Source organism: Drosophila mojavensis, unplaced genomic scaffold (assembly GCF_018153725.1).
Source record: "Drosophila mojavensis isolate 15081-1352.22 unplaced genomic scaffold, ASM1815372v1 contig_80, whole genome shotgun sequence".
Taxonomy (NCBI): Eukaryota; Metazoa; Arthropoda; class Insecta; order Diptera; family Drosophilidae; genus Drosophila; species Drosophila mojavensis.
The window spans coordinates 2,750,708-2,775,094 of NW_025318906.1; the positions used below are offsets into that span (position 1 = coordinate 2,750,708).

At 38.1% G+C, this 24,387-nt stretch overlaps 2 protein-coding genes across 9 annotated transcripts in view; both read left to right on the forward strand.

The window, feature by feature from the left end:
• LOC6578541 (transient receptor potential cation channel trpm) overlaps positions 1-24,387 on the forward strand; it is a 77,122-nt gene that overhangs the window by 9,098 nt on the left and 43,637 nt on the right. For 4 of the 8 annotated variants that reach the window (XM_044010771.1, XM_032730657.2, XM_044010774.1 and 1 more), the window contains exons 1-2: positions 20,756-20,844; positions 21,755-22,054. In XM_044010771.1, the coding sequence (XP_043866706.1) occupies positions 22,007-22,054 (48 nt within the window). In that variant the 5' untranslated portion in view covers positions 20,756-20,844; positions 21,755-22,006. Of the gene's footprint in view, positions 1-20,727; positions 20,845-21,754; positions 22,055-23,384; positions 23,541-24,387 lie in introns of those variants that run through there. The other 4 variants (XM_044010772.1, XM_044010773.1, XM_032730661.2 and 1 more) reach the window with 2 other exon arrangements.
• LOC6578540 (NADH dehydrogenase [ubiquinone] flavoprotein 1, mitochondrial) lies at positions 11,433-13,092 on the forward strand. Its single transcript, XM_002004414.4, has one exon. It carries the CDS (start codon positions 11,546-11,548, stop codon positions 13,025-13,027), a length of 1,482 nt encoding a protein of 493 aa, XP_002004450.2. The 5' UTR covers positions 11,433-11,545; the 3' UTR covers positions 13,028-13,092.

Here is a 24,387-nt window from a genome sequence, read left to right on the forward strand (position 1 = left end):
GAAAAACAAAAACTATTTCTTTCAGAGAAACTTTCGTTGTTTTGTTTACGGTAGGAAATAAGGCGTCTAAATTTGTTTCAAATGCCAAAAATTATGTTTATTTCATAATGCAAATTTACAGCCGGTTGAGCTTAATTGAATATTCCATCATTTACAATGGCTTTTCGTGGGTGTTAGTGCATGACTATGCGGGCTAATACCCTGGGATTATTCCGTTTTTGGACTGGCTTATTAAATACAAATTGAACAGATGTGCTGTCAGACTGTTCGGGTTTATAGGTATGGTAATCCTATGAATGTTTTGTCTATATTCTATATTCTATATTCTATATTATATAATATATAATATATATTATATATTATATATTATATATTATATATTATATATTATATATTATATATTATATATTATATATTATATATTATATATTATATATTATATATTATATATTATATATTATATATTATATATTATATATTCTATATTCTATATTCTAAATACTAGCTAACGGTTAACAGGGTATTTTTGGTTCCACTTCTCTTTCCTCTACACTTCAATCAATATTTTGGAAAATGTCAGAATTATCTTTTCGAAAATATCGTTCGGGCAGGTAGTAAAGCAATGTGTTGGCTCATATTTAAGCATCCATATTCGTAGTAAAAACTATTGTAAACTTCTTGCCCCGTTTCAATTCGCACGCAACACGGCGTATGCGCAATAAATCAATTTTATTACACACTCTGCTGACAAACAGAGGGCAAATTGTGATATATCTGCGAGCCATAAACTCAAATTCGCTTTCACGCTAAACGCTTAAAAGTTGCGCCGCTCCAATGAGTATATATGAATATATGAATATATGTGCGTGCATGCTGTGAATGTATTCGAAATCAGCTGCCAATTGTTAACGTCAGCGATAAGCTAAAAACAGTTGTTTATAATGCGCTGATGAGAGTTCATTTATCCCGGTGCCGTAATAAAATGAAAATTGCTTAACAATGCCTGCGAAAAGTATGTGAATAAAGATGAATGACTGCATGATATAATCGCTGCTAGTCCTAAATAGATTAAAAACAATGATAGATAATTTGTTTTATTTATTCGGCAGTCATATGGCGTATGCGCGTTATATTTGCATATTAAGTATACGCACTGCTGACCGCAGCGATATCAACCCAAATGACCATAAAACTTCAGCATGTCCTTGGCCATGGCCATAAATATTGATGAAATTTGGTTGCTGCTGCTGCTGGGTTAATGAATGTGGTGCGATATGCTTCCTTTTCGTTTGTTTGTCGCATTGCCCGAGCAAAATGACTGAGTGAGAGGGAGAGATAGGAAGAGAGTGGGGGTAACTGCAATATTCAGGTTTGGCCAGCATAAATGGGCCAAGTTTTTGTAACCAGCTGCTACTACCGCTGCTGCTGCTGCTGCTGCTGCTGCTTCTGCTGCGGCTGTTGCTAAATGTGCCACTGTCTGTCTCTCCGTGTGTTTGGCCCTTATCGATTTTGAGCTGCAGCCAAGAGGCTTGACTTACTGCCGGTGACGCTTGAAGGCCGAACAGCTTGGCGTCCCAAGAAACCAGACTAGAAATTAGCTAGCAAAACTTTATTAAACCGCAAAAATCAACTTGATGTTGCACCACAAAACAAATGAAAACTAGTTAGATTGCTATGGTCATAAAGGCAAGGCTGAAGAATACCCTCAGACTCGATACGAAGTAGAGCTTTCAGGTGCATTATATTTATAGAGCAAAAACTATACCAAATTCTATTCCTTAAGACTTGCAAGGCAACGATATCGATATTAATCGATATACCGAATGACTAGCAACGATTGTCATGGAAATGGTTTCACTTTAAATCGACAAATCGACTTTCGATAAAAGGAATATACTCTAGAGACCCATTCTTTATATTCACGCAGCATCAAAAGTGTCTATATAATTTGTAATAATAGCCTGACAAAGCGAAGCAGCTGGTATAAATTGTTAATTCCAAAAGGCATTATACAATAAATTATTGCTTGAAAATGTATTAAGTTCTTCTATCCACAAGGAATTAAATATCTGAAATTTACTTGAAAATTAAACATAATATATTTGTTAAACATTCATTTACTTTTTTTCATCGGAATTGAACATTTCGAAATGTGCCAATTGGTTTCCATATACAAATTATTTGTAGCTTATTCCCATTAGCTTTTTAAATATTGTTGTTTACTGAATTTTTGGGCGAAGAGAATATTTATATTGCTTGCGATATTAAATTTTTTCTAGCAAATAAATATTTGAGCAAAGCTTCGTGAAATGCAGAAGATAAATTATGACGCAAATGGGAACAGTGAGCGATGAAAAAAAATATTTGAAAGATGAAAAAAAAAAAAAACAGAAAAAATATAATAATTAAAATTAAATTATTTTCAAAAATATTTGTTAATCCATATCATATACGAATCTATACTTTATATAATAAATCGATAGCAATACCTCTACATGCTCTCAATTATTTCATTCCTTGCTTATTATACAATTTTGATTGCCACAAACTGTGCGAATCTAATTTCCGATATACATCATAGTAATTTCATAAAAAATGCATGTCATTATCCATAAGCTCTAAAAAGTGTTTCGACTTTTTTTTTTATTGTATACAACTTTTTCTTGCTTACACTCTTAATCTGTTTTGGTTTTACGATTCAGTCGCAAATATTTACAACTTCATCCTTGTGGCATTTGCAATGCATACGAGCATTAATATCCAGAACGCGAGAGTGCTATTGTCGAGAGTGCTCAACTAGAAGATACCCTGGCATGTAAGATTGAAGTATTAGAAGAAGCAAGTTATGTTTGCTAGCTCTTGTTTAGCGTGACCAACCTTTACCTTTACCTTTATTTCATCTATATCTTAAGTTATCGATAACAGGCATCAGTTGAAATATTCGGCATGATTCACTTTTTGATTATTAATTGTCTTTGCTTACCAAAATTATGAATATATTTTACAAATTTAATCGACAAGTGGATTTTTATCGAGTTCTATCGAAACGCAAGTCCATATTGATTAAGAATTTTTCTATATGAAATTCAAGAAATTTTAATCGCTTGCTGCGGGACCTAATTTATTTAATATTTTTTCTTCAAACAACATGCCCCATTTCCGTATTTTCAATGGCAACAGGGTATTCGAATATATGTGGAATATATGTGTACATGAAATAAAGAGAAAGTGAAATTTGACGCATGTCATAAACACGAGCGTTGATTTTTGCACAATTTTTATACGAATGTTGGCGAGCGCTTAAATTTTTAATGAAACACAAGCATATTTTGTAATAGCCATTCAAGAGAGGGATAGAGCTCAGTCTCTCTGCTCGCTCTCTCAGACGCTCTCTGGCTGTGGAGCCTGGGCTGTGAGCCTGTAAACATGACTACAAATCCTTGTATATTGTTGACTCACGCAAACAGGGGCAGCTAGCCTACAATTTAACTTGCAGGCACACGCCCACTTTTCCTTTTTTGTTGTGTTTGTATTTTTATAAATGGACAAAATTGGCTCTTTGTGTGCTGTGTGCCACGCCCCCGCCGCAGCGAACTGTCCGCCGCCGCCTGCCCCTGGGGTGCCGTTTACGTTTTGCCTATTGTCCTTTTGGAGTCGTGCTTTAGCCTGCGCTCTCCTGTTGATACACCGCTCACGCATATGAAATGTAATTTAAAGTTCGAGCTCTAGGTACCCTGTGCATGAGTACATATACAGTACTACATATAATTTCTTTTGGATTTATGTTTTTCTTTCCCTTTATTTCAATGGTTGTGCAACCCTTTCAACTGCATGTCCTCCCTGTGCAATCCGCTTAATGATAGTCAGTTGGACTTAAGGTATTAGCTGTCTGCTTGTGGAGTGCTCACTGTAGACCCACAGTCGTATCCATTAAGCAGTTGTCACAGTCATGTGTAAACATGTCCCTCTCTTTCACTCACTCACTCTTTCTCTCTTTCTCTCGTTGTCGCTTTCAACTTCAAATAACAAGCCACATCGAGAAGTTTTAGTTTTGTGCTGACAACAAAACTTTTTCGCATTTGCAGTTTTTCTCGGTTTTCTTTTTTTTTTTTGGGTAGAGGCAAGCGTAAAGCTGACATAGTCTTATGCCACGTTTTCGCCTTTGACCTGCCATGGGCAGTGCAGCCAAATGGGGTCAAAATGCAATTTTTAACAGAATTTATTTATGCACGTGCCGAAATGAACAGGCGACGGAACAAGCTTAAACATTGGGAGACTCGAGAGAAAAAACGGCAAACACAGCAAGATTTTTAATTTTATTTGAGCTGAAGATTTAAACAGGCAATCGATGTTCATAATTGCTGGCAGTTGATGATGAATGGAAGATGAAATTGCGGAAGAAATTGAAGAGAAAATAAGGCATGGAAATGGAAAGAGATACAAAAATATTAAAGATATGCTTAAATTTGAAGCGAAACTTAAACATGATATTAAAATTAAAGTTGAGATGGTTTCAGAAAAAATAAGAGATGAAAGAGAGGCAAGGAATGAAGTTAAAGATTCAGAAGCTGAACTTAATCTGTGTGAGTTGAAATTAAAGTGAAGGCATTAACAGAGAAAACTGTAAGCCAAAGAGAACTAAATATTAATTAGGGTTGATTGAAATGATAAAGTGGGAGTTAATTAAAATCTAAGCTGAACAGGCATTGTAGGGGAAAATAAAGCTAATAATTGCCACTAATTACATCTGAGTTTGTTATGAGATTGAGGCAACAGTAAACTTGAAGATAGAAAACAAATAGTCCTTTTTCTTGACTTAACGAGTGCGTTGGCGGGAAATTTTTATGTTATGTTATTCTATAATATTTCATGTTCATCTGACGCTCCGGCGGTGCAGATAATATATTCTTCTTATTCTCCACCATTTGGCAAAAATTCTCATTGAATTTATCTGCAAAAATTGCAGATTTTATTATAACAAACTCGAATTGAATGAAATACATTAATAAAAGTGCAGCTTAACTCATTTAAAGTCTGAGCCACATGCTCTCTCTACTTTACTTCACCTTATTTTGATGTGTGGCAAATCACTTTTGCCTCACTGTTTAATATCATATCTGCTGCATATCATTTAAGTTGGTCGAGCTTGATGTTCTGGCGATTTGTGTGTTCTATTTCTTGTTTATAGTTTCTTGCTGTTGATGTGTTTGGCAACCTTCAAAAGTTGGAAACCTCAATTTCGGGCTCTACAGTTTTTTTTTTTTTTTTTTTTTTTTTGTATTTTGGGCAAGGATTTTTTATTGTATTTTCCCCCTAGTTTTTAGCTTGAGCTAAAAGTTTCGTGTGCTTTATTACACAATTTTTATTCGCATGTTTTGAGCGAGATATGTGTCAGAGTGTGTGTGAGTGCCTTTAGGTGTGTCAGTATGTATACATATATGCATATACAGTGCCTATGTACGTCTCTCTGTGGGCAGCTGCAGTTGCCTTAGGGGTCAGCTACATCATATGCGTGACTTTTTATGCCACGTGATTAACTTGCATGACTTTTAATGTGCGCGCTGCGTCACAAACACAAGCACAAACACAGACACGCACAAACAAACACACATACATCTATGTTTATGTATACTTGAATATGTGTATGACCCTGACTTGGCCAGCGGGCAGCTCCTGTCGACCCAATGCGCCGCGTGTTTGCATGTTATAAATACTTTTAGTTTTGTTTATGGCTTGCCAGCCGCAGCTTGCATATTATACATACCCATACATATATGTACACACACACACACACATATCCACTTAGCTGTGTGCGACTTTGCGTGAATGTGAATTTAACGCCTTTCACCTGCGGGCTTTCAGTTTTCGCTCTTCCAGTTCCACAACTGAGATTTACGAAAAAAAAAAAAAAAAATGAAAAAGAAAAAATGTAAAAATTGTTTTGCTCTCTGATTCTTTCTCTACTTGTTTAACAGCCACTTGTTGTTGTTGTTGTTGCTGCTAATGTTGTTGTAGTTTAACTGCTTGTTGCTGGCCTTTTATTCGCGTAGCGCGCGCGCGAAAGCATGCTACGAAAAATTTGTTACGCATTCGCCGGGAGCGCCAGAAACTGCTTTGAACACATTTTCATAAATACCCTGTGTGAGCTAAAGAGATGCTAATGTATTTAAGGAAAGAGTGACATGCTTTAAAAATATAAAAATATAAAAAGAATAACACAATTAGTTTAAAAACTAAGATATTCAAGATATAGAGATAGCTATATGAACGCTTAGCAAAATATAAAAATATACTCTCTACTATAGGCGAGAATTGGGTATATTAAATTGTTTCAGTAAAGTTCAGTTTTACATAGGGTATTTCTCAGTCGTTCATTGCCGCCTCTGTTTGAGCTGGGCAAACAGGAAGTCTTTACATTATCAGCACTTTTAATAAATGAGTCAAACAATGCAACAGTTTGCATTAGGTTGGCAGCGCGGGCGACACTTTGTGGTTGCGGGCGAGCGGATGGTCAGTCAGAGGCGTGGCAAAGGGGCGGCTGTAGGAGACTAATAGCATTAAAATGCAGCTGCTGCAAACAAGAAGAAAAGAGCGCGCGTTGCTGTTAGCAACTAAGTTGTTGCTATGCATGTGTGTGTGTGAGTGGCTGAGTGTTTGTGTGTGTGTCTCCAAGTATGAGTGCGCGCCATGTGTGCATATAAATTAGCTTATTTAGAAGCAAAGTCCTTGAGTCGCTGCTCTTTGCAGGCGTCAATTGATTGCTGTTTAGCAACGCGTACTGCCAGCTGACACTGAAGGAGTCTTCCACACACGCACACACACACTCACACACACACACACGGGCACACTGAGACAAAGACACACACACACACACACTCAATGATTCTCGCACGCAAGTCAAGTGTCGTAAATGCAGTCAAGTCAAGACACTTAGTTCGCTCATTCATGTCCTTCTTAGCCGTATATATGTATGTGTGTATATGTGTGGGGACACCCATTGTTGGCGAAGTAGGCAACAATTATGCGTCGCATTTCAAGGATATTTGCGCATTACAATCCATTTAAAATCTCATTTACTACAGCAGCTGAGCAGCTCAGCAGCTGAGCAGCAGCATCACAGCCTCACATTGCAGTCTATTAAGCTCGTCTGTTCAGCTCTTCTTTGGAAAACTGCATTTAAATTTGTGTTAAGCATTTGCTGTGGCATTAGCTTTTAGCTGGACTTGGCTCTGTTCCAGATAAGGACTAATTGCGCAGGACATTATGTCCGGTCCAATAATAAACATTAGCGTGTCTCCTGTGTACACAGAAAAAGCGTGTGTGCGCAAATATAATGGAAATGTCGTATAAGCTAATAGAGATTTGCATCGAAAGCAATCCGAAAAGATGGAGTGGAGCACGTTTGACCAATACTGGATATATATATACATATATGTGCTGTTGATTAAAAAAACAAGCATTAGCTCGATAATGAACTACTACGGTAAAAAGACTATATATAGAGCTGTATAGCATGCAGCCGTATCTATTTAGGTCATCTTTGGTTCTTTCAATACAATATAAAGTAGCATACATATATGGTATTTCTACATGGTGACAAAACTCAGTCAGCCGTTGGCTGTGTTTATAGGGTATTAAATGAACAGAGCTCACAAAAATAGCTGTCAACAGTTTTACACTATCATACATTAAGCAATGCAAACGCATGCAAAGCACTCGCAAATATTGAATACACTGAGAAAAATATAATTATTTTAATAGAAGTAAAATAAACTGAAAAAAAAGTAACATTGATAGTACGCTTATCAATATTAAATATTTAATTTAAATAACTATTTTAGATAAGTATTGTTTATTAATATTTAACGTTTTTTATTTAATTAAAAAATTTGATCGAATTTGGGCATATACTCTCTAGGCATTTCTTTAGATATAAAGAGCAAATTTTGTATTCTCCATAAATTTATTTTAGTCACTTCCATAAGTTACAATCATCTCTCAGTGCTGTCATTTGTTTCTCTCAGTGCACATATATGTGCTGACTTTATGCTAGTTTTTTTTACGTGCGTGTGTGTGTGTGTGTGTTGGCGCTTGCCCTTTTATATATGGTTGAGATTAAGCCACCTTTTTAGTGCTTATTGCACAGGCCACTCCATTAGACTTAATCTCCGTGCATTACATTGCTTGTTGCTTGTTGTTGTTGTTGTTCTTGCGCCCCCGGTCACAGTGCGCACGAAAAGTATGCAATGCGATTTTTTATGCCAGCTGCACGTTCAGCAATAACAGCTGTGCCAAAGCCAAAAGGGAGAGCGAGTGAGCACGTGAGAGAGAGAGAGAGAGGGAGGGAGAGTGAAGGGAAGCCGAAAATCGAGAAAAACACTGTTATAAAACACCACAAAATGACCATAAAATAATAATAATAAGAATGAAATCAGCAAAAGCCAAAACAAACGTGGCTCATAAAGTAATGCAGAATGAAGTGGGGCAACTAACCAATAGGGCAGCCAAGCTATGTTGAGACGGAGCTGGGGGCGTAGAGCACTGGAGCAACACTCTCTCTCACACACACACACACACATATATAAATATATGTACACACATATACAAAGATATTTATATGCACATGCAATCCGCGCCAGAGACAAATCCGCAAACAGCAAATTGTATATATTTTCACACCGTCTGCTTGGCACACAACAGTTTATTTTATATGTGTATGTGTATGTTTAGGTGTGTGTGTTTGTGTGTTTGTGTGTCTGCCCCATAAATTGCCCATAAAAAATGCTGGTCTAGAGCAGCGCAGTAAATTGGTCGCCTTGACAGTGAAACACTTGTCGTGGCACTCTAGTTGAATTAGCTAAAAATAAACCAAGTTGTGGAATGCCCCTAATGCTTACTAATGCCAACTTGTGATATTCGACGGGGGTGTTAAGTAAACTCTTGGAATTGTACGTAGGAAAGGAATTTGTGTGTATATTTATATTGGTTAAAGGGTAGAACAATACATAGATAGTGTAGTGTAGTATGGGGGAGTACCTCTAATGATAAACTGTATACAGATTGATTACTATACTAATATATATTTAGAACTAGAAAGAGAAAGAGAGAAAAATTGTATGAATGGATAAATATATGTTGGGAGTATCATATTTATATATAAACACATTCTGCAACAAGCAACAAGTCAAATTCAATAGCAACCTTAAATTCTCTACTGAGTCATATCCCCCTTCAAATAGTCCATGATAAACTCAAGAGTTCACTGAACATTTTTTCAACTAAACCACAGCTCCAGGGGGTAAATGTAATTATAACCATGAGCTAAAGTACTTTGAACTATGAGTAGAAACGTTATGTTCGATGAAATATCCTTTAAAAATTTATGATAGACTTGAGGTGCCATAGCATTAGGTAAAATTGAAAATATCTTATAGGTTAGACGATATCGAAAGTAAAAGATGATTTGAGTAAGGGGTATATAAGTATAAGGCATATGGACTATAGTATATAAAAGATAAAGATATGTGGAGAATAGGGTACATACAGTAAAGAAGTGCATAAATTATAGCATATAAAGAGTGTAGGATATATGGAGATAAAAATATGTATAGAGTATAAAAAATATAGAGTATGCGGTATATACTCAATAATATATAGAGTATTGGATAACTCGTATCGAATGAAGAATGAAGAGTCTAAAGAGTAAAGAGAGTTTGTACAGTATGCAGTATAAAATGTATATACAGTACATGGCCTATATATAATATAAGTAGGGAGTGTTTACACTATAGGATATATTTCAAAAATACTGTAGAATAGTCTCACACAGATAGATAAATGAAAATCTAGTCAAATCGATTGACTGTCGTTGTTATGAGGTATTAGCAGTAGAATTGGGTGCATACTGTAAAATGTATTGAGCAGAATTAGATAACACTTCAAGTTAAACTACCTAATCTCTATTCAAAACAATTTGTCATTGAGTCACAGAGCTTGGCGCATTCAACAAACTATAAATCATGTTAGACATTCCGCACTCCACATTCAGAATACCCTTTTCGTCTGCTAGATGAGCGTGCTTAGTTTGTGCTTGGCTGAAATGTGATGTCGGAGCATGCTAAATGCTGAATGCTAAATGGTTGGGCAGGTGAGATAACTGACAAATGCGACAACAACAATACAAGACACTAATTGAGCACACTTGAGTTTGCGCAACTGTGCGCCGTCATTTGCACCTGTTACCTCTGGTAGCAGCCGACTGCTATCTGCTGCTTTGGCATTTACATCCCAGTTTCCCAGAGTTCTCCGAGTTCTGTGAGCCTTTCGCTGTGTGTCTCACCTGCACCTGTCACTGACACGACGCAACACAGAATACTTCATTCTGTTTGTTCGCTTCTTGTTCTTCCTCTCCCTCTGCTCTGCTCTGCCTCGCTTCGCGTTGCGTTGCACTTACTCTGTCGAAGATGCCTTTTGTTGCTTATTAAAGACGGAATGTCTCTGCCGCATGGGCGCATAAATTAAATGAGCTCGTCTGCTTGTTGTTGTTGTAGTTGCTGTTGCTGCTGTTGTTGCTGCTGTGCTCGAGTAAATGGCTGGGCATGGCCAGACGCCCCTTTGCACTGGCACCAAATGTCGATTCAGATAAAAATTACGTATACGTATGCGTGTACACATACGCAGCTGGATAACAATCAAATGTGTGCCTGTGTGTGTAAAAAGTTTTGGTGCTCGGGCAGCATTTGTCGAGCATTAGATGGCATCAGCTTCAATTTGTCCTCTTGTCTGCTTTATGCGCACTTCTCTCTTACGTATATAGTACATATGTATATATACTCATATATTCCCTTTTTGGATGTACCCGAAAAAAGAGAGAAAAAATAGAAGATTATTTTTGGGAATTATGCTTTGGGATAAGCCGCACAAGGGCAAAACCCAATTACAATAAGTGAATAGAAGCACATGCTCGTATGTAGGGTATACTTGAAGGGTATTTGAATGAACGTAAGCTGCAAAAAAGTCACATGTAAATATATGTGAGCGGTCAATTAAAATTTCCAATCAGAATGCCAATGGAATTGATTGAGTTATCAAATATCAATCAAAGGGAGCTATTTACGCTCTGAATGAATGAAGATATAAATGTATATATAAATATGGGAACTGCTGCTATAGAGTGAATAAAAATGCTAGATAAAAATATATATATCTAACCTACTTGAATGAATTCTACAATGAATTTATTTGTCAACAACAGACGGAAAATAAACAAGGATTAAAGAACGTTGAAAATCTATAAAATTACAATATTTAGAAGTAAAGTTGCCAAGCAAGAAAAATAAAATTTAAAAAAATATGTATATTTATGTATATAAATATTCGAAATATGGATGGCTACAAAATAATATAATGTCATTACCTTGACAGATCTGGAATGAATTTTCAGTTTGTAATACGAATTTAAACACAACACGAACACAGTGGAATATATATTTATATTATATTTTTATATATTTATAAAATTATTATTTTGTGGCAAATTAGAAGAATGCTGGCGAAAATGCTATCACAGAAAGCTCTGGGACTGCTGAGACAGTGGCAAGCGCTGGCAAATTGGAGAGACTTGAGCCAGCTAAGGGGTAAGCAGGCGCCCAAGGATCAGCCAAAGGATCAGAAGCCGAAGGGAAATGCAAAGCCAACAACGTCAACGGCAGATGATAGCAAAGTACCCGAAGGAATGCTGAGCAGCACGAAGTCGGTGTTTGGACCGCTTGTCGACTGCGATCGGATCTTTCAGAATCTCTATGGACGGCACGATTGGCGGCTGCAAGGTGCCCGCAAGCGTGGCGATTGGCATCGAACAGCAGATCTGATCAAAATGGGCCCCGACTGGATCATGGGCGAGGTGAAGCGAAGCGGGCTGCGTGGACGGGGCGGCAGTGGCTACTATGCGGGGCTCAAGTGGGAGTACTTGCGGAAGGTGCAAGCCAAGGGCAAGGTGCTGATCGTCAACTGTGCCGAGGGTGAGCCGGGCACGTGCAAGGATCGCGAGATCCTGCGCCACGAGCCCCACAAGATCATCGAGGGCTGCCTGCTGGCGGGCTGTGCCATGGGCTGCGAGCGGTGCATTGTCTATGTGCGGAATCGGTTCTATAACGAGGCCTGCAATCTGCAGCTCGCCCTGGCCGAAGCCTACTGCTGTGGCCTGATTGGCTGCAACTCGTGCGAAACGGGCGTTAAGCTGGACATTATAGTGCAGCGAGGTGATCGCTATCTAACCGGGGAGGAGACGGCGCTAGTTAATTGTCTGATGGGCAAGCTGGCGCGCCCACGCAGACGCCCGCCCTTCCTGCACGAGCAGGGCTACTTCGATCATCCCTGCGTGGTGGTCAACACCGAGACCTTGGCTGTCCTGCCCACCATGCTGCGTAGAGGCGCCGTCTGGTTCACCAGTTTGGGCAGTGATAAGAATTTTGGCACCAAGCTCTTCTGCATTAGCGGGCATGTGGTTAATCCCTGCACCGTGGAGGAGGAGATGTCGATGCCCTTGCGGAACATCATCGAGCGGCATGCGGGCGGCGTCTGTGGTGGCTGGGACAACTTGTTGGCCTTGTGGCCGGGCGGGCTGTCCACACCGCTGATGGGCGCAGCCTGTGCCGGCCAGGTGCTCATGGACTTTGACCACCTGTCGGCAGCTGGCAGTGAGCTGGGCACCGCTGCCATCATAGTGATTAGCAAGGACTGCGATCCGCTGCTGGTCATGCAGCACAGCATCGAGTTCTTCATGGATCAGACGTGCAAGCAGTGTACGCCCTGTCGAGACGGTGCCATTTGGCTGCCGGAGCTCTTTAGCAACTTTGTGAAGGGCGAAGCTGTGCCGCAGATGATCGAATTCGTCGACATTATCCGCAAGAAAATGGAAAACTCAACGATTTGCGGTCTGTGCGACAGTCAAGCGAACCTGGCTGGCAGTTTGATTCAACACTTTAGGCCGCTCATCGAGGCGCGCATTCTTGAGTATGCCAATTGATAGAGGAGCTTTGTCTGTTTGTCCAATAAATTGCTTTTCAATTGCTTATCGATTGAGTGTGCCCACCTGTCGCATTTTATATTTTGAGCTTCCTGGCATATTTGAATGCCAGCATATCACCTCCCTCCCACCCAAGCTCACACGTGTCTGACCGGATGTCGTTCAATCGCTCAATGGACAGCTTGAATTCTAAATGGTCTGCCGGTCCCATCCGCTCCTGTGCCTTTCTCTCATCCTTCCTCATTCTCTTCCTCGTTCTGTTAATCGCCGCTTCTCGTTTACTTACAACAGCTCTACAACGTGTTGCGGAATTGATGAATGTCGTTGTCGTTAACCGGGAACGTGCACTCTGCTTTGGATTATAGCCAAACATGTGGCGGAAACTGAAGTCTGCTTGATTTAAAGATATCCTGCTCTTCAAATACTCTAGATTTCCCGATGCTCTGAGTTTTTGCCTCTTAAAAAATGCTATAAAACTAGGCAACAGAGGCTAAAAGGCATTTTATTTATTTATATGATTGGAGACAATGAAATAGATAAATCGATAATACTAATGATAAATTTATCGATAAAATGGTATCAATTTTAAAGCGGTTTATTGGCATTCTTAAGTGTATGCTGTCTCGAACTGCAGTCATTTGCATTTATCGAAAAGTATAACCTATCGATAACATTAGATAAATTTTATTTGCGCTACACATTCATATCGATAGTAATAATCGATTAGATTTTAAATCATTTTCAACCTTCTAGTCGTTTTAATTTATGTATATATTGATATAAATTACTTGAACTAAACACCATATTATATTGCAGATCGAATAGGTTATACAATCGATAATTTTTAGCTAGTATGCAGACCAATAGAGTATAGTACAGTAAAGAGTCTTTACTAAAGACAATAATATAGCTTAATTTTTCATTACAATTACAAATAAAACCTTGCCTGAGCTTTGTCTATCGATATGTACACTTTTCGATAACAATCAGTTCACGAACTTTAGTAAATAACTTTTGGCCCACCAAGTGCTGGGCTGAAAGGAAACTTAATCACAGTCTGTACATATGTGCATTAGTATACTCCATACACTAGAATCAATAGTTTTTAGTGCACACCCACACGTGCATGACCTCCGCTTTTAGCGCACTTCCGGTGCAGGATATTGAAGAGCAAGCGGGGTCACAGTAAGAGAGAGAAAGGGAGAGAGTGGGTTAGAGTGAGAAATTCAAGTAAAAGCACGAGTGTGGAAATTGCAAAGGACACTTTGTTGACACAAACAAACACCAAAGCATTTGTCTGCGCTTGAATGATTGCACCAATACACCACATATGTATATGTGTGTGTGTATGTGTGTGGGTGTGGGTGTGTGAATGTCATGTAATGTTACTTTGTGGGTCAGCTGTATCCCTTTTAGCCAGTTTCCTATTGCCAATAATCTAGTTTCGGCAGCCATACACATGCCGTACGTTTAAGTAGGAGTGCAAATCCTTTCTCCCTCTTTACCCTTCACTAATTTGCTGCTAAGCGATTTTTGCCCAAATCCTGATAAAACTACATTGTGGCTGACTATGTGTGTGTGTGTGTGTTTGTTGTGCGTGATTTGTTGTGGCTGTGGCTCATTTTTCATTTGTACCAGTTGCTGAGTTGAGTCTTATCTCAATTAGGAATTCATTCATTCCAACAGCTGAAGGCGCACTTGACAGTTGTTGACGCTCGCATCGCTCAGATCCATCCTCCACGCTGTCCTCCTGTCCTCTGCTTCGTTGTGCTGCTTCAGTCCTCGCCGCTGCCTGCCTGCCGTCATTTATGTGAGATGAAATCTGTTAAAAATGAACGTGACGTAAATACAACTGAAGACCTTTGACTGCTCTGTGGAGAGAGGCCATACACTGGCAGAAAAATCCTTGAGCAACTGTGAAACCTATTCAGGCCTTTGAAAGAGCGTAGTTTATCGAGGCTTTGTAGCTGTATATATTTTTATACCCTGAACCCATTTTCAATGGGAAATCAGGGTATAATGGTTTTGTTGAAATGTATGTAACAGGGAGAAGGAGGCGTGGCAGACCCCACAAAGTATATATATTCTTGATCAGGGTGACGAGCTGAGTTGATTTGGCCCTGTCCGTCTGTCTGTCCGTCTGTCCGTCTGTCCGTCTGTCCGTATGTATGAACGCGTCGATTTCAGAAGATATAAGAGCTAGAGACTTCAAATTTTTTTTTAAATGTCCGTAATTACAGCGCGCATATCAAGTTTAAAAATCGATAACTCATCTCGATCTTTTTTTATCGATAAAAAACCTTATCGAAACCCAGTTATAAAATTATATCTTCTACACCTTTATTGCTAGAGTCTCCAAATTTTTAATGTATGCTTATATGCAATTTATACAATTTCGGTTTTTGTTAAAATTTACCCCCCACCTCTAAATTCACCCCCTCACTCTCACTTTTGTAAAAAGCGTATTTCAAATACTAGAGACTTGTGCTTTGGCAATTACATGCATATTCATGTTATAATCATAATCTAAAAGTTTCATGAAGATCGTACGTCCATAAAAAAAGTTATTAAACAATTAAGTTCTCATAGTAAGCGCACACTGCAGCCCATGCGTGTTTATGCGTGGGTGCTTGTGTGTGTATGTGTGTGTGTATGTGTGTGTGTGTATGGGTTTGTGTCTGTATGCGTGTGTGTGTGTATGTGTGTCTGTATGCGTGTGTGTATGTCTACCTGTGTGTGCGTACGTGCGTGTGTGTGTGTGTGTGTGCGTGTTTCTTGTGTAAGCTGAAAGTCGCGAAAAAGTATTGAAATATCTATTGCTCCAAGGGTTCAGGGGATCTCGTAGTCGAGCAGTCTCGACTAGAGCTTTCTTACTTGTTTTTATTTAAAATATATACACTGTTACAAATAAATAAGCAACAACACTTTAAGGAAATTCGATCTAATTCTTAAAATTAAAAGATATATATATATACAAAAAAAATTTTTAAATATATTTTTTTTATAAAATATTTACAGATTAGTATCCTAATATATTTAAATTTTTTATTTTAGTATTAATTAAGATTCAGACTCGATTTTCTCTATTTCTTTCAGTGTATGTTGTCAAACAAATTTAGGTTTTTGTTTATTAATTTATTCAGTACATTAAAAATATTCAAATTTGCTAGAATGAGTGACTAACATACTTGACTGTTCACTCGTTTCTCTGAGTGTATTTTTATATTTCTAACTTCTTATTTATAAATTTCAAATTGAATTTGACTTGAGCCTTTAATTTCATCAATATTTATGTGATGAATAACTGCGCATGCAAAGTTTATAATTAATTGTAGAGTTCTAGAGTCTGCCTTTCTCTCAGTGTACACATGCATAAACCCTCGTTTATATATCTCACACCTACCTGGCCGTGCCTTACTTGAGTGATTACGTCAACTACTCAACGGCGGGCGTCTAGTGCGACATTGCATTGCAAATTACCGATGAAAACCACTGGAAATTCTCAAGTTTTCTCCACTATATTCTCACTCTCTTTCTTTTCTCCATTCATTTTGTTTTTGTGTGTGTGTGTGTTTTCTTTTTTCAGTTACCTTCGAGTGCACTATGGGGAATTTTGCCGTTTTTCGGGTATTTAGTCATTTTTGCGAAGTATGAAAATTTATAATTTTTTTATGTTAACATCTTAATAAAACTCCAAACTTTAAGGTACTGTACCCAAAATGTTGAATAACAGTCCACTGTTAAGCCTAACAGCTGTTAAAGTCAGCTGTTATCTTCGAAAAGCATTTGCCTTCAGCTTACAATTTGTGTTAGCCGATTTTCAAATCATCGTTATTCAATGACCAGACATTATTTTTGAGAAATTTAAAAAGGATATGAATTTTTAGGGCTTCTACTATGCGTTGGCTTAAAAACCAATTGATGTTTGAACTTATTTTAATCATTTATTGTATAATTAGCAAATGTTGTCAAATTTCATTTCTTGTAAATAAAATTAAACTTTGCAAAGACATATAAAACAGCCACCAGGGCGCACCAGTGTAATTCCAATTGCATGTTATAGAGTAATCAATTGGGATCTTAGTGCCTTTGTCTCAATGTGCACTTTTGCGCACAACCGGCGCAAATCAATTTTTAGCAGGTGACTATGAGCTGACCTGTGTGATATTTGGCTCAATGAAAAAGGCAACTCTAACCAAGAAATAGTAATTGTGATTTTGAAACTAAATAAGACTAATATTGATTCAACTTATAAATGATATTAAAAAAGCAAAAGCCGCTTTTTTTGCCAAAATATAAATTACAAATGGAAGAAATGCAGCAGGAACAAAAAACTAGCTGACAACTATGAATGACTGCCTATGACAGCAAATGTTTATAAAAATAATTGTTCATTTGAGGCAGATTATGGAAAGTACTGTTCATCCTGTAGGCTTTTTTGGTAAGGAAGCGTCTGATTTGCCCAACCAGGTCTATAAATCAGACTAATTTCATCATGCATGAGAGCATGAGAGCAGAATCCATAATTTCGCTGATGGTTTTTAACAATGGATACATCTGATCAGATTATTTCTTCGGCAAATCTTTAGAAAAGAGTTTGAAAGCATAAAGGTCGCTGTCTAATGAAGTTGTACGTATTGTATTATGTAAAGTTGAAGGCACAATTAAATCAGTTGAAGAACCCGAATTTTTTTAGCGGATCAATATTTCTGGCTGATTTGGAACTCGAAACTGAAGAAAACTAATTTCGATTTTATGAAAGTTCGATTGTTTTCAATTAAAATTATTATTTTAAAGTATGAACAAGCAAAATTCTTAAAAAAAAAAAAAAATTTTTAATACAAAATTTTAATAAATTTTTTTTGGGTGGGCGGTGACACGCCCATTTTTCTAAAATATATTTCTGATGGTATACATATTAATAATACAAAAACCGGATCAAAAAATCTGGCTTAGTTTTTAAGTTATTAATTAATACCCGATAATTTGGATTTTTCCCCATAGTGGAGTGGTGCGGCATTGCACGGTTCGCTGATGGCGCTTTTGTTGCTTTGATGCGGTATTTGAGCTAGCAGCTCGAATGATATGTCGCTTTGAACTAGCGCCATTAAAGCAAATTTGAATAATAGTATAGCTATATATAATAGCTCTTACCAACATGTATACCGTATAGACTGCGTAGTGACTCTTGTGGTTTCTATTCATTGCGGTCTGTGGTCACACTTGGCGCGCGGTCTTTGAGTAGTTGTTAGCGAGTTTGTTGGAATAATAATTAAAATAATTTGAAAGCATAACAGGCCACAAATGCCAGCCACTTTGCTCGCTCTCTCTTCCCATTCAAAAAAGTAATTTATCAAAATAACGATGAGAATATCATATATATTTACCGCTTGCTTTGTCTCTCTCTCTCTCTCTCTTTGTACATATTTGAAAAGAAATTAAAATTTGTAGTTGAATACAATCAAATATCCAAGTTGAACTATTACCCGTATCTGTCTCTCTCTTTCTCTGTGTGTTTTTCTCTCTATATCTTTCTTTCTCTATCTTTCTTTCTCTATTTTTGTCTTCTACATTTCCCAATATCTGTCTTTTTTCTCTATCTATCCCTCTCTCTCACCTTGACTTCACTTCAACAATTCTCTCTTTCTCTTTATTTCTCTATCTCTACCTCTTCGCATCTCACTCTGTCTCTGTCTCTCCTTCATATCATATATTTCTCCAGCTTCAACTAGAAAAGCCAAACTCCCTTTACTAACTCTTCGTAATGTACCTGCTTCACCTGCTTAACATACATAAACGAGCAGAAAAAAACGTAGCCTACTTTGCAGGGCAGTGCTCGCGCACACACTAATCTTGTCATTTACCCAAATTGTATGGCCCCAAAAGCAAGCGCTGAGCATATTTAGCTGGGGCTGCAGCTGGAGCTGAGGCTGTAGCTGGTCCTTGGGCTGGGTCTCTCTTTCACATCGTCGGGCACCCAATTGCTTATTAAAGTCAAATTAGAACTTTGAGCAATCATTAGAGTAGAGCAAGGCAAAACAACAACAAAAGCAACAGCAACAACAAAACAAAAAAGAAAAAAAAACCTCTTGCATAAAAAGGAAAAAGATGAAGGAAGTTTTCCCTCTAGTTACGCCCGAAAATAACGTCGCGTACGTGTCGGCATAGTATTAAAATGTCTTTTGTGCCCTGCATCATATTTAATGGAAGCGTTTATCTCAATTTCTTGAGCCTAACTGACTGCACACAAGCTAATCACATGTACGCAGTGCTCACTGTATTTAGATATTGATTTTGGGCCAAAATGCGTTTTGTCTTCCTTGGCGCTCGTACGTATAATATGCTTGACTCTGTGCATGGCCAGCGGATTATAATACGCATATAATCTTCAAAACGAAAGCAAATGTCTTGAATTCCACAAATTAAGCCAGCTCGCTAACAGCAGCAGGAGCAGCAGAAGTAGCAGCAGGAGCGGCAGAAGTAGCAGCAGGAGCAGCAGGAGTAGGAGCAGGAGCAGGAGGAACAGCTTCGCCTGCAACAACAACTTTAATGCGAGCAAAGTTGGCATTTGCTTCAACTTTCCTACAAATATCCTACAATAAATTGCAAATGGGGCATATTATATGAAGATAGTCAAGTTCTTTAATTCTATGATTGAGATAACCTTTAGGAATTAGGATCAGATAGAGTCTGCAAATTTGTGTTAGCTTTATTCTAATATAGCCTTCAACTCAGTTTTCTAGGGCATCTCATAGTCCAGCAATTAATGGCCTTCAACTCAGTTCTTCCTTGCTCGCGAGTGTTGTTCGACGCTTGATTCTGGCTAAGCTGTTGAAATGCTTTGGCGTTGCTTATTCGCTTTTCTTTTCTTTTCTTCAGGTTTTTCCACTGATGTCACGGCGCACAAAATTTTCTTTTATTTTCAAATTTCAAAGGCGTCGAGTCAACTGTTGTCGTTAGCGTCTGCTCTTGGCCTTGTCGTGGACTTGGTCATGTTACACTCGACCTCTCCCACTCTCTGCCAACATTCTCTAATTTTCTCTCTCTCTCTCTTTCTCTCTCTCTCTCTCTCACTCTATGAGTTGAGGGAAACTTATGGTCATGTGTTGAATCTGCCTAACATTTGATGTCGTCATCGTGGATCAACAAGGGTTTAGACAGCGATGACATCTTCTCGATTTGGAAGTGTATTGTTTTCCACTCGTCAACATGAGCGACATTTAACTGTGACATTTGCGCAACGAAAAGCTCAGAGCTTAACTCTATTTGCGTTGTTCCTAATTGAGAGGTCTAATTGGAAGCACAAAACGAGAAGGGTTGAGCATAGTAGGGAGAAGACCGTAGAGAGTAGAGAGCAGCAAATAGAGAGAATGGGGATTTATAATAGGGGATAGAAGATAGGAGACTAGAGATAGGAGATAGAAGATAGGAGATTGGATATAGGAAATAAGAGATAGTAGATATGAGATAGGAGATAGGAGATGGGATATAGATGATAGGAGATTGGAGATAGGAGATTAGTTAGAGGTTTACAATTACAAAATAAGAAAAGAGAAACGAAAACAAGAACAACAAAATTTGTCTGCTCAATCAACTGGATGAACATCAAAGTCACTTCTGTCTGCCCTTTTAAAACTTTATAAATAGTCGCACACACTTTAAAAACAACTTTTAACAGTTTCTCCTCTTTCTATTTACAGCAATTGATATTTTTGGTATTCATTAAATAGCCCCACATGTTGAGCAAATTCACCTCGAACCATGTCCAGGTCTACCATCAGTATTCGCGTCCAGCTCCCATAAAGAAGCCCATCAAGGTAAGCGTCCTGAATCGTATAACAGTTTTATACATTTTTCTCTTAGTTTCTCTACGAGTTCTCTTTGTTACTGTCCCTGCTTGCATATTTGAAAAGATTTTCGTGTTTGTTCAGTTGCCTAAGTAAATACAATTAGCATAACATGCATTAGGCTCACTCTCCATCTGTCCGTCTCTTTCACTCTCACCATCTGTGTGTGTGCCTATGTCTCCCTTAACAGGGTTCAAGTCCAAACATATTTCATTTTTAACATTCGTAATTGGTTGTTGGTGCTTTTGTTTTCACTTTTGTTTGTCCTTTTTCGTCCGCTTCATTTGTTATTTACATCGCACTTTAAACAATTTTTTGCTCTTTCAATTAATATTAAAGTTGCCAGGTACGTTTTCTTGCATGCCAGTGCGAAAAGAAATGCCACAATGACACTGGCCTGAAATTTAATGTATAAGAGTTGTAGAGCTCTAAAGGCATTTTTAATCAGTTGCTGCATGGATGGCATGGAACTAAATAGTGTCATACAAGCGTATAACATTAAAATGTCAAAGAGAATTCTCAAAACTAAAATGCAAACCAGTAATGATAGTAATATAGCTAGAAGTGTTATATACTTGTAGTACAGCTTAACAGAAAACCTTTGCGTGATCCATGATATTATTAGCTACTAGCATAAACTGTTATACACTTTTGTTATATTTCTTTACCCAGCAATTAAAGTAACTGAAAAGCTAAGCTTTCAGCCAGTGTCATTAGCATATTTCACTTATTTCAATTAGAGCTTTTGCCACGCTTTGCTTAATTTGGAATCTTCAGCACGTTTTGCACGCCTGCATGCCAAAAATATTTTTAAATAAACTGAATAATTAATAAACATATATTCTCTTTTCCTTTCAACTTCGAAAAAAAAAAAACGCAGGCTGCTTAGCCTACAGCGCTCAAAACGAAAGTAGCGCATTGCGAGGATAACTGTTCTACGCTCAACATCGACATCGTTAACTTCGCTCTTCATACACATCAATCAGCCAATCAGCGAGAGCACTCGCAGCGTGTGTGTGTGTGAGTGTGTGCGTGGGTGTGTATGTGTGGGGTTGGCCGCGCTCCGTTTCGCTCTCTTTAACTCATTGTGTCTTCTGTGTATGTGTGTGTCTCTGTGCGTCCATAGCGGACTATGTTGAAACCGAAACGTTTGGCCAAACAGAAGCCCAAAGCAAAACCGGTAAGTGCAGAATTCTCTTAAATTGAAATCAAAACTACATTTTATAGAAAACAAAAAGAAGCTCTATCAAAACCTAATTTAACCCTAAACTATTTCAAATTTCTAACCAAGTAGAACGCTCTCTAACTCTGTCTCTGTCTCTCTCTCCCAACTCTATCTAACCCAAATAACGCATATTTTTAATTAATTTTCGCTTCATTTTCGGCTTCCCTATTTGTTCGTTTCCAAGAAAAACTTTCTCTCCCTGCTAATTGCCACATTGACTGACTGCCAAACTGCTTTGTTGTGAAAGCAAAAAATAAAAATAAGATAAATAAAATTAAGTTTAAAGAGAAAGAAATGTTTAGTCTTTGTCTTTGCCTTCAATTAAATAAAATTTATTTTCTCTTTAATTTCGGTTTTTTTTTTCGTCTTTTTTTTACATTTCAAAGTTTTTCGTATTTGCTCTCTTTCTATTTTCTTTGGCACTGGCCTTGAAAACTTTTCTACGTAATGAATAATAATAATTAAGCATTAAACGTAGTTAACTAATATTCGTAGTTAGATTTATTAGTTTCCTTTAAGTAGTTATGCTAGCTAATTGTTCTGTAGCTTGCTTTAAACAAAAATAAGTTGAGTTGGAATTATATAGAAATTAATTAAAAGTTCGCTAATTGTTAAGCCTGAAAGTATGCTCTTAATTTGTGGCTGCTCGCGCTCACTATCTCTTTCTATCTCTCTTTCTCTCATAAGATAGCTCAACTGCTATCAGCTTATCTCAATTGTGACGTCACTGGGCCATTGACAATTCGGAATCGGCATTTGTAGTGTAGCAGCTGCATGCAGTAAATTCTATTAATATCAACATTATTATTACAGTTAAGTTTGGGCATTAAAACTTTGTTCGGCCCTTGCACCAAGCAATTTCAAAGTTTTTAATGAAGTTTGTTTTTCGCCTCAAACGATCGCAAAGAGCGCTCGCGCACTTGAGCGAAATGGCACAAGCAACAACAAATACATTCGAGCAGCCGCTCTCTTCGCTCTGAGTTATTATCTATGTATGTACTTGTTGCTGCTTTTGTTGTCATTCGTTCGATTGCCTGTCATTCGATTTCCAATGTGTGTGTGTGTATGTTAATGTGTGAGTGTCTCTTGGCTGTGTGCGCTTATTTGCGCTTTTAATTAACACAGTTTGAGCGGTTTTGAGGGGAAGCAAAACAAAAAAAAAAGTTTACTCAGTGCTCGCCGCGACTTCGAAGGCGCCATGTGAGTGAAGTTCTTTAAAGCGGGTGAATTATTTTTGCGTTTTTTTTTTCTGCGTTTTCTTCTTTATGTGTTTACCTCGTTTAATTTGTTTGTTTTGTTTTGTTAAACGATTCGTGCGCTTTGATGTTTATGTGTGAATTGAGTGAAGTGTATCAGAAAATAGTTATTTGGCTGCGGTTGCGGCTGCAGTTTTAGTGAATCAAGCAACTGCAAAATGTATTTTTTGACTAATTGGACGTTTGTAAGTAGAAAATCTATTCAGCTAAACATTTTTCATTGATCGCAATTGTATATTGCATTTAATTGACTGAATTTATTGACTTGAAGCTATTCGCTGCATTGTTGTTGTTATTGACGCGTAATTAGTGCGAGCGATGCGAGCGATTTGGGAGCATTAATCATCAGCTGTTTATTGCGCTCCCATTACATGCGCTATCAGCACTCGCCGTCCCGCTCTCACTTACTCTCCCTGCTTGTGTGTGGGCTGCGCTCTCTTTAGCGGTAAATTGTATATTTACGCTCATAGCGTGTTAAAAGCTTTAAAGTTGACTTGCATTCAATGCGGTTGCAGTCCGTCAGTCTAGCTGATCCATCAGTGGAAGCCTTTGCTGCTTCTGTTGCAGTTCATCAGCGACGCCAGCTTCACTTTCAATTTTCCACTTTAACGACTTCCGATGCAGACGACAGCAGCTGAAATGGCAACAAGAACAACAAGAGCGACCTGCTGGTGCAAGCGAGACAAGATGCTGGGCAATAGTTGAGGTTTACCGTTATGCACGACCTGAGGTGATGTGGATATTAAGTGGAGTTTATGCTGGTGCGTAAGTTTTATTGAGTTGGCCCTGTTGCCCTGTTGCCATGTTGCCAGTAAGCCAAGCTAAACGCAATAGAAATTTATGTAAAAGCCAAAGGGCCTTCCGCTGCTGCTGCAGTTGCTGCAGTCGTCCTTCCCATAGTCTCTTTCTCTCTCTCCCGCTCTCTGGTTTCCTTGTTGCCAGGCAACTGTCAATCAGGCTGCGCTTCTGCTGTTGACAAATTGGCTGCTGATTTATATGTATGCTGCGTTCGTTACAGTTGCTGTTGCTCTG